This window comes from Silurus aristotelis (genome assembly GCF_946808225.1).
Source record: "Silurus aristotelis genome assembly, chromosome: 5".
Lineage (NCBI taxonomy): Eukaryota > Metazoa > Chordata > Actinopteri > Siluriformes > Siluridae > Silurus > Silurus aristotelis.
The window spans coordinates 310,030-320,029 of NC_139578.1; the positions used below are offsets into that span (position 1 = coordinate 310,030).

At 50.1% G+C, this 10,000-nt stretch overlaps 1 protein-coding gene across 1 annotated transcript in view; it reads left to right on the top strand.

Annotated features, from left to right (window-relative positions):
* The window catches only part of LOC310725680 (coatomer subunit alpha), a 15,561-nt gene that overhangs the window by 5,269 nt on the left and 292 nt on the right, over nucleotides 1-10,000 (top strand). Inside the window, exons 7-29 of the mRNA XM_083540691.1 lie at nucleotides 37-146; nucleotides 561-660; nucleotides 2,467-2,685; nucleotides 2,875-3,025; nucleotides 3,242-3,308; nucleotides 3,416-3,491; nucleotides 3,587-3,669; nucleotides 3,774-3,999; nucleotides 4,091-4,229; nucleotides 4,362-4,524; nucleotides 4,637-4,783; nucleotides 4,879-5,068; nucleotides 5,172-5,267; nucleotides 5,395-5,483; nucleotides 5,669-5,792; nucleotides 5,893-5,982; nucleotides 6,069-6,175; nucleotides 6,292-6,441; nucleotides 6,526-6,870; nucleotides 9,177-9,287; nucleotides 9,400-9,561; nucleotides 9,644-9,838; nucleotides 9,985-10,000. The exon at nucleotides 9,985-10,000 is cut by the window's right edge and continues 292 nt beyond it. Of these exons, the coding sequence (XP_083396817.1) occupies nucleotides 37-146; nucleotides 561-660; nucleotides 2,467-2,685; nucleotides 2,875-3,025; nucleotides 3,242-3,308; nucleotides 3,416-3,491; nucleotides 3,587-3,669; nucleotides 3,774-3,999; nucleotides 4,091-4,229; nucleotides 4,362-4,524; nucleotides 4,637-4,783; nucleotides 4,879-5,068; nucleotides 5,172-5,267; nucleotides 5,395-5,483; nucleotides 5,669-5,792; nucleotides 5,893-5,982; nucleotides 6,069-6,175; nucleotides 6,292-6,441; nucleotides 6,526-6,870; nucleotides 9,177-9,287; nucleotides 9,400-9,561; nucleotides 9,644-9,838; nucleotides 9,985-10,000 (3,156 nt within the window). The remainder of the gene's footprint in view (nucleotides 1-36; nucleotides 147-560; nucleotides 661-2,466; nucleotides 2,686-2,874; nucleotides 3,026-3,241; nucleotides 3,309-3,415; nucleotides 3,492-3,586; nucleotides 3,670-3,773; nucleotides 4,000-4,090; nucleotides 4,230-4,361; nucleotides 4,525-4,636; nucleotides 4,784-4,878; nucleotides 5,069-5,171; nucleotides 5,268-5,394; nucleotides 5,484-5,668; nucleotides 5,793-5,892; nucleotides 5,983-6,068; nucleotides 6,176-6,291; nucleotides 6,442-6,525; nucleotides 6,871-9,176; nucleotides 9,288-9,399; nucleotides 9,562-9,643; nucleotides 9,839-9,984) is intronic.

Consider the following 10,000-nt stretch of genomic DNA (forward strand, 5'->3'; position numbering starts at 1 on the left):
TCTTGGTGTGCGTTGGACGGTAAATGTTGGTTCCAGGTTTGAGGAAGAAGAATCTGTCTCCGGGTGCTGTGGAAACAGAAGTGCGTGGGATCACTGGGGTGGACCTGTTCGGAGCGTCGGACGCCGTGGTTAAACACGTCCTGGAGGTCAGAGCGAGTACATCATCCTCATCATCTTCATCATCATCCTGGTTTTGGGACGCTTATGGTCCTGTGTTCTTAAATAAATAGATGCCCCCCTCTCAGTAATCAATAATGGTTTAGTCCATTTTGACCAGAGCGTTTCTTTGTTTCTTATTTAGAATGTAATTGTCCATTTGTGTATTTTTTTATTAATTCTTTTTGCCCAGACCCGCAGCATTAATGTCCTGTCATGTCCTTCATGATCTTTTCAGCTGTATATGCAAAGTGGGAGGGGTTTTAGAGAAGGGGGCGGGGCAAGGGGTGGTCTTCTATAAAGGATCGCTTTTTTCATGAATGTACATTTAAAACAGCAGCTGGATGCAGGTTCATGCCCCGCCCACTAATGACATCATGATTCATTTTAATCTTTGCCCTCAGGGTCATGATCGAGGGGTGAACTGGGCTGCGTTCCATCCCAGCATGCCTCTGATCGTGAGCGGAGCAGACGACCGTCAGGTGAAGATCTGGAGGATGAATGGTAAGTGTGTGTGTGTGTGTGTGTGTGTGTGTTCTGTCTGTAGTGTGTGTGTGTCTGTGTGTGTGTGTGTGTTCTGTCTGTAGTGTGTGTGTGTGTTCTGTCTGTAGTGTGTGTGTGTGTGTGTGTGTGTGTGTGTGTGTGTGTTCTGTCTGTAGTGTGTGTGTGTGTGTTCTGTCTGTAGTGTGTGTGTGTGTGTGTGTTCTGTGTGTGTGTGTGTGTGTGTTCTGTGTGTGTGTGTGTGTGTGTGTGTGTTCTGTGTGTGTGTGTGTGTGTGTGTGTGTGTGTGTTCTGTGTGTGTGTGTGTGTGTGTGTGTGTTCTGTGTGTGTGTGTGTGTGTGTGTTCTGTGTGTGTGTGTGTGTGTGTGTGTGTGTTCTGTCTGTAGTGTGTGTGTGTGTGTGTGTGTGTGTGTGTGTGTGTGTGTTCTGTCTGTAGTGTGTGTGTGTGTGTGTGTGTGTGTGTGTGTGTGTGTGTTCTGTCTGTAGTGTGTGTGTGTGTGTGTTCTGTCTGTAGTGTGTGTGTGTGTGTTCTGTCTGTAGTGTGTGTGTGTTCTGTCTGTAGTGTGTGTGTGTTCTGTCTGTAGTGTGTGTGTGTGTGTATGTGTGTTCTGTCTGTAGTGTGTGTGTGTGTGTATGTGTGTTCTGTCTGTAGTGTGTGTGTGTGTGTGTGTGTGTTCTGTCTGTAGTGTGTGTGTGTGTGTGTTCTGTCTGTAGTGTGTGTGTGTGTGTGTGTTCTGTCTGTAGTGTGTGTGTGTGTGTGTGTGTTCTGTCTGTAGTGTGTGTGTGTGTGTGTGTGTGTGTTCTGTCTGTAGTGTGTGTGTGTGTGTGTGTGTGTTCTGTCTGTAGTGTGTGTGTGTGTGTGTGTGTGTTCTGTCTGTAGTGTGTGTGTGTGTGTGTGTGTGTTCTGTCTGTAGTGTGTGTGTGTGTGTGTGTGTGTTCTGTCTGTAGTGTGTGTGTGTGTGTGTGTGTGTTCTGTCTGTAGTGTGTGTGTGTGTGTGTGTGTGTTCTGTCTGTAGTGTGTGTGTGTGTGTGTGTGTGTTCTGTCTGTAGTGTGTGTGTGTGTTCTGTCTGTAGTGTGTGTGTGTGTTCTGTCTGTAGTGTGTGTGTGTGTTCTGTCTGTAGTGTGTGTGTGTGTTCTGTCTGTAGTGTGTGTGTGTGTTCTGTCTGTAGTGTGTGTGTGTGTGTGTGTGTGTTCTGTCTGTAGTGTGTGTGTGTGTTCTGTCTGTAGTGTGTGTGTGTGTTCTGTCTGTAGTGTGTGTGTGTGTTCTGTCTGTAGTGTGTGTGTGTGTTCTGTCTGTAGTGTGTGTGTGTGTTCTGTCTGTAGTGTGTGTGTGTGTTCTGTCTGTAGTGTGTGTGTGTGTTCTGTCTGTAGTGTGTGTGTGTGTTCTGTCTGTAGTGTGTGTGTGTGTTCTGTCTGTAGTGTGTGTGTGTGTTCTGTCTGTAGTGTGTGTGTGTTCTGTCTGTAGTGTGTGTGTGTGTGTGTGTGTTCTGTCTGTAGTGTGTGTGTGTGTGTGTGTGTTCTGTCTGTAGTGTGTGTGTGTGTGTGTGTGTTCTGTCTGTAGTGTGTGTGTGTGTGTGTGTGTTCTGTCTGTAGTGTGTGTGTGTGTGTGTGTGTTCTGTCTGTAGTGTGTGTGTGTGTGTGTGTGTTCTGTCTGTAGTGTGTGTGTGTGTGTGTGTGTGTTCTGTCTGTAGTGTGTGTGTGTGTGTGTGTGTGTTCTGTCTGTAGTGTGTGTGTGTGTGTGTGTTCTGTCTGTAGTGTGTGTGTGTAATGTGTGTATCTGCGTGTCTCTGCTCTCGTTGTTTGTACAGAGTCGAAGGCGTGGGAGCTGGACACCTGCAGGGGGCACTACAACAACGTGTCCTGTGCCGTCTTCCACCCACGCCAGGAGCTCATCCTTTCCAACTCTGAGGACAAGAGCATCCGAGTGTGGGACATGTCCAAGAGGACCGGCGTCCAGACCTTCCGCAGGGACCACGACCGCTTCTGGGTGCTCGGAGCTCATCCCAACCTCAACCTGTTCGCTGCTGGTGTGTGTCTGTCTCTCTCACACACGCGTCTCACACACACACACACACGCACGTGTCCCACACACAAGCGTCACACATGTCCTGCTCTGATTGGTTTATCAGTACATGTAAACTATGTATTTTCCGGTACTTGATGTTTTAAAGTGTGTGTGCGTGTGCGTGTGCGTGTGCGTGTGTGTGTGTGTTCAGGTCATGACAGTGGGATGTTGGTGTTTAAACTGGAGCGTGAGCGTCCTGCCTACGCCGTCTATGGGAACATGCTGTACTACGTCAAGGACCGATTCCTGCGTCAGCTCGACTTCAACAGCAGCAAAGACACGGCCGTCATGCAGCTGCGCGGGTGTGTGTCTGCGCGTGTGTGTGTGTGTGTGTGTGTGTGCGCGTGTTTTTTGTCTTTTTATTTTATTGTAAAAAATCTCACACACACACACACACACACACACCCCTGATACTGTCACAATTCTTCCCAAAATGTAGCGGTTTCCTAACTGATAGCTCATGTTAGTATAAGAGGTGTTCTGTGAGTCTGGAGATGTGATGATGATTGTGTTTACAGAGGCTCCAAGTTTCCCGTCTTCAGCATGTCCTACAATCCTGCAGAGAACGCCGTGCTGCTGTGTACGGTACGAATCTTTACACTAGAACTGATCAAATAATCATTCTGAGTGTAATCATTTTTCTCACACACACACACACACACACACACACACACACACACTCGTTTTTCCAGAGAGCCACTAATCTGGAGAACAGCACATATGACCTTTACTCCATCCCTCGAGAGACCGACTCTCAGAACCCTGATGGTGAGCACTGATCTCATGCACACACACACATAAACACATACACAGTTACACACAGGTTTTAAGTGTTGTGTGTGTGTGTGTGTGTGTGTGTGTAGCTCCAGAGGGAAAGCGCTCCTCAGGACTCACAGCAGTGTGGGTGGCTCGGAATCGCTTTGCTGTGTTGGACCGCATGCACTCGGTAAGATCACGTCATGTGACATCATGTGTGTTCATACACTTCTTGTTCACACCCTCTCTGAGTTCCTGTGTGTGTGTGTGTGTGTGTGTGTTCTCTTTCTGCAGCTCCTGATCAAGAACCTAAAGAACGAGATTGTGAAGAAGGTGCAGGTGCCGAGCTGTGAGGAGATCTTTTACGCCGGGACGGGTTCCCTGCTGCTGAGGGACGCAGACGGAGTCACGCTGTTCGACGTGCAGCAGAAACGTTCACTCGCTACCGTCAAAATCGCCAAAGTCAAATACGTGGTGTGGAGTGCAGACACCAGCCATGTCGCCCTGCTGGCCAAACACGGTACTACAGACATAAATACTGCTTTCTGTTTTTCCTGTAGGTTGTATATTTATTTGATATTTATGTATTAATAATAAAACTTTCTCTGCAGCCATTATGATCTGCAACAGGAAGCTGGAGAGTCTGTGTAACATCCATGAGAATATCCGTGTGAAGAGCGGCGCATGGGACGAGAGCGGAGTGTTTATTTACACCACCTCCAACCACATCAAATACGCCCTCACCTCAGGGTAAAGCCCACCTCTCTCTTTTTCTGCCCCCCCTCTCTCTTTCCATAGAAAAAAAACTGTACCTCTATGTAACGCTAATAAACATCCAGTGTAGAATAAATGTAATAATGTGCCGTCCCCCCCTTTATAAAGTGATCATGGTATAATCCGTACCTTGGACCTGCCCATCTACGTGACGCGTGTGAGGGGAAACAGTGTGTACTGTCTGGATCGGGAGTGCAGACCTCGCGTCCTCAACATCGACCCGACCGAGTACCGCTTCAAACTCGCACTCGTCAACCGCAAGTACGACGAGGTACGTCTACGTAGCAGATATGGTTCTAGGACACACCCACAGGGAGGGGTTTATGAATGCTGAATGTCGATGTACGCGGAGTTTCGATGAAATGTTACCCATAATTCCACAGGTGCTGCACATGGTGCGTAACGCGAAGCTGGTGGGGCAGTCCATCATCGCATACCTGCAGAAGAAGGGCTACCCAGAGGTGGCGCTGCACTTCGTTAAGGACGAAAAAACTCGCTTCAGTCTGGCTCTGGAGTGCGGAAACATCGAGGTGAGGGAGGCGTGGCCCTGTGTCATGTGACTGCTCTGAAGGTCGTTTGATTCGTGAACAACACCCCCGCTAATGCGTCCTTCCTGGTCCCGCAGGTGGCGCTAGAGGCGGCAAAGGCTCTGGACGAGCGCAGCTGCTGGGAGCGTCTGGGCGAGGCGGCCCTGCTGCAGGGACATCACCAGGTCGTGGAGATGTGCTACCAGAGGACCAAGAACTTTGACAAGCTCACATTCCTTTACCTGATCACAGGAAACCTGGCCAAGCTCCGCAAGATGATGAAGATCGGTGAGGGGGTCTGGGAAGTCTGAGAGGGAGACGAGTCGATGTGAGCATTGTGTTTCTCTAACGCTGTGTGTGTGTGTGTGTGTGTGTGTGTGTGTGTGTGTAGCTGAGATCAGGAAGGACATGAGTGGACATTATCAGGGTGCTCTGTATCTGGGGGACGTCAGCGAGAGGGTGCGCATCCTCAAGAACTGTGGACAGAGTAAGTCCAAACACAAACACACACACACACACACACAGACACACACACACACACCTTTACTCGGTGCAGTTTTGTGTCTCGTGCTATAAGTGTGTGTGTGTGTGTGTGTGCGTGTGCGCATGCGTAGAATCTCTGGCGTATCTGACTGCAGCAACACACGGCATGGACGAGGAGGCTGAGGCCCTCAAAGAGACCTTCGACCTGGAGAAGGAAATGGTAAATATTTACACACACACACACACACACACACACACTGCTGTTATACAGCACACACTTTACACCCTCATTTACTAGGTAGCAGTTCTGTTTATAACTGTGTGTGTGTGTGTGTGTGTGTGTGTGTGTGTGTGTGTGTGTGTGTGTGTGTGTGTGTGTGTGTGTGTGTGTGTGTGTGTGTGGAGATCCCAGAGGTAGACCCGAATGCTGAGCTTCTGCAGCCTCCTCCTCCCATCAACCCCCTGGACACCAACTGGCCCCTGCTGACCGTCTCAAAGGGCTTCTTCGAGGGAGCGATCGCTGCTAAAGGTCAGCTCAAGGTCACATCTTCTGACCTTATGTGCAGGTGTTGTCTTTGTTATCCACTTCCTAACACTGGTGCACGTTCTTCTAATCGTTCCTGTTGCAGGAAGAGCAGGTCAGATGGCGGCCGATCTGGACATGGAAGCTCCTGGAGGAGAAGGATGGGGTGAAGATGCAGAGCTCCACCTGGATGATGGTCAGTATTGCTTTCTCTCTCCCTCACACACAGCTCTTGGACATTGCGAGTTTTGTGGTGATGATTGGTGCTTGTGGTGTCTGCAGATGGGTTCATGGATGCTCAAGAGGGTCTCGGAGAAGATGGAGCTCTGGGGAAGGAGGAAGGAGGAGGATGGGACGTTGAGGAGGATCTGGACCTTCCACCTGAACTGGTCAGTACACAGTGCTTCTCTCTCTCTCTCTCACACTCACACACACACACACACACACACACACACACAGCTCTTTTTCAAATGTATTTGTATCACACATCTGTCTGGAACAATAGGATGTGCCGGCTGGTGCTGGGGGAGGAGCCGAAGGAGAAGGTTTCTTTGTCCCGCCCACTAAAGGCATAAGCCCCACCCAGATGTGGTGTAACAACTCGCAGCTGGCAGTGGATCACGTCCTTGCCGGATCCTTCGAGACCGCCATGAGGGTAAAGGCTTTATTTCACATAAATTACATGTCGCTCTTTTCAAACCACTCATCATATCGCTCACTCTGACTCCGCCCTCTACAGCTGCTGCATGATCAGGTGGGCATGGTCTGCTTCGAGCCGTTGAAGCCCCTCTTCCTGCAGGCGTTTTTGCGAGGACGCGTCTCCTACGTGGGTCTTCCGTCTCTGCCCTGTCTATTCTCCTACCCTCTGAGGGACGGGGGCACGGCCGAGGGCAGGAGGCAGAGAGACGGGCAGAAGGGCGGAGTCCCGGCGGTGGGGCTGCACCTGCGTGACCTCATCTCCCGCCTGCAGCAGTGCTACCAGCTGACCACCGCGGGGCGCTTCGATGAGGCTGTCGACAAGTTCAGGAGCATCCTGCTGTCCGTCCCTCTGCTGGTGCTCGATAACAAACAGGAGATCGCTGAGGTAACACCCTAACATCTCTACACCCTGACATCTCTACACCCTGACATCTCTACACCCTGACATCTCTACACCCTGACATCTCTACACCCTGACATCTCTACACCCTGACATCTCTACACCCTGACATCCCTACACCCTAACATCCCTACACCCTGACATCCCTACACCCTGACATCCCTACACCCTGACATCCCTACACCCTGACATCTCTAAACCCTGACATCCCTACACCCTAACATCTCTAATCCCTGACATCTCTAATCCCTGACATCTCTAAACCCTGACATCCCTACACCCTGACATCTCTAAACCCTGACATCCCTACACCCTGACATCCCTACACCCTGACATCCCTACACCCTGACATCCCTACACCCTGACATCTCTAATCCCTGACATCTCTAAACCCTGACATCTCTAAACCCTGACATCCCTACACCCTGACATCTCTAAACCCTGACATCCCTACACCCTGACATCTCTAAACCCTGACATCCCTACACCCTGACATCTCTACACCCTGACATCTCTACACCCTGACATCTCTACACCCTGACATCTCTACACCCTGACATCTCTAAACCCTGACATCTCTAAACCCTGACATCTCTAAACCCTGACATCTCTAATCCCTGACATCTCTAAACCCTGACATCCCTACACCCTGACATCTCTAAACCCTGACATCCCTACACCCTGACATCTCTAAACCCTGACATCCCTACACCCTGACATCTCTACACCCTGACATCTCTAAACCCTGACATCCCTACACCCTGACATCTCTAAACCCTGACATCCCTACACCCTGACATCTCTACACCCTGACATCTCTACACCCTGACATCTCTACACCCTGACATCTCTACACCCTGACATCTCTACACCCTGACATCTCTACACCCTGACATCTCTACACCCTGACATCTCTACACCCTGACATCTCTACACCCTGACATCTCTACACCCTGACATCTCTACACCCTGACATCTCTACACCCTGACATCCCTACACCCTGACATCCCTACACCCTGACATCCCTACACCCTGACATCCCTACACCCTGACATCCCTACACCCTGACATCCCTACACCCTGACATCTCTAAACCCTGACATCTCTAAACCCTGACATCTCTAAACCCTGACATCTCTAAACCCTGACATCTCTAAACCCTGACATCTCTAAACCCTGACATCTCTAAACCCTGACATCCCTAAACCCTGACATCCCTACACCCTGACATCTCTAAACCCTGACATCCCTACACCCTGACATCCCTAAACCCTGACATCTCTAAACCCTGACATCTCTAAACCCTGACATCTCTAAACCCTGACATCTCTACACCCTGACATCTCTACACCCTGACATCTTTAAACCCTGACATCTTTAAACCCTGACATCCCTACACCCTGACATCTCTACACCCTGACATCTCTACACCCTGACATCTCTACACCCTGACATCTCTACACCCTGACATCTCTACACCCTGACATCTCTACACCCTGACATCTCTACACCCTGACATCTCTACACCCTGACATCTCTAAACCCTGACATCTCTAAACCCTGACATCCCTACACCCTGACATCCCTACACCCTGACATCCCTACACCCTGACATCCCTACACCCTGACATCCCTACACCCTGACATCCCTACACCCTGACATCCCTACACCCTGACATCCCTACACCCTGACATCTCTACACCCTGACATCTCTACACCCTGACATCCCTACACCCTGACATCCCTACACCCTGACATCTCTACACCCTGACATCCCTAAACCCTGACATCCCTACACCCTGACATCTCTAAACCCTGACATCCCTACACCCTAACATCTCTAAACCCTGACATCCCTACACCCTGACATCTCTAAACCCTGACATCCCTACACCCTGACATCTCTAAACCCTGACATCCCTACACCCTGACATCTCTAAACCCTGACATCCCTACACCCTGACATCTCTAAACCCTGACATCCCTACACCCTGACATCTCTAAACCCTGACATCCCTACACCCTGACATCCCTACACCCTGACATCCCTACACCCTGACATCCCTACACCCTGACATCCCTACACCCTGACATCTCTAAACCCTGACATCCCTACACCCTGACATCCCTACACCCTGACATCTCTAAACCCTGACATCCCTACACCCTGACATCTCTAAACCCTGACATCCCTACACCCTGACATCCCTACACCCTGACATCCCTACACCCTGACATCTCTAAACCCTAAGACCTTCACACGTGTGTGTGTGTGTGTGTGTGTGTCAGGCCCAGCAGTTGATCACTATCTGTAAAGAGTACATTGTGGGTCTCACCATGGAGACGGAGAGAAAGAAGCTTCCTAAAGAGACACTGGAGCAGCAGAAGAGGCAGTGTGAGGTACTGATGATGTCACAACCATTTTTCTCTATAATCTGTGTGTTTTTATAAAAATAGTGATGTTGCATTGACGTGTGTGTGTGTGTGTGTGTGTGTGTGTGTGTGTGTGTAGATGGCTGCGTATTTCACACACTGTAACCTGCAGCCGGTCCACATGGTGTTGGTGTTACGCACTGCGCTCAATCTCTTCTTTAAACTGAAGAACTTTAAGACGGCTGCAGGATTCGCTCGCCGCCTGCTCGAGCTCGGACCCAAACCCGAGGTGGCGCAGCAGGTGAGACCGAGTCGCCATGACGACCACCCATCATCATCATCATCATCATCATCGTACTACAGATGTGATTTTTCTCTTTCAGACGCGTAAGATCCTGGCAGCGTGTGAGAAGAACCTGACCGACGCCCACCAGCTCAACTACGACCCCCACAACCCCTTCGACCTGTGTGCTGCCTCCTTTACCCCCCTGTACCGAGGACGCCCCATAGAGAAATGCCCTCTGTCAGGGGCCTGCTACTGCCCCACCTACAAAGGGCAAGTGTGCAGGGTCACGCAGGTCAGTCCGCACACACACACACACACCCGCACACACACACACACGTGCACACAGATGTAGGTGATACAGTTGTTTATGATTGTTTTTTTTGTTTTAGATCAGTGTCTGTAGTGATGTCACTTCCTGTGTTTTGTCTTTCTTTTCAGGTCACTGAGATTGGTA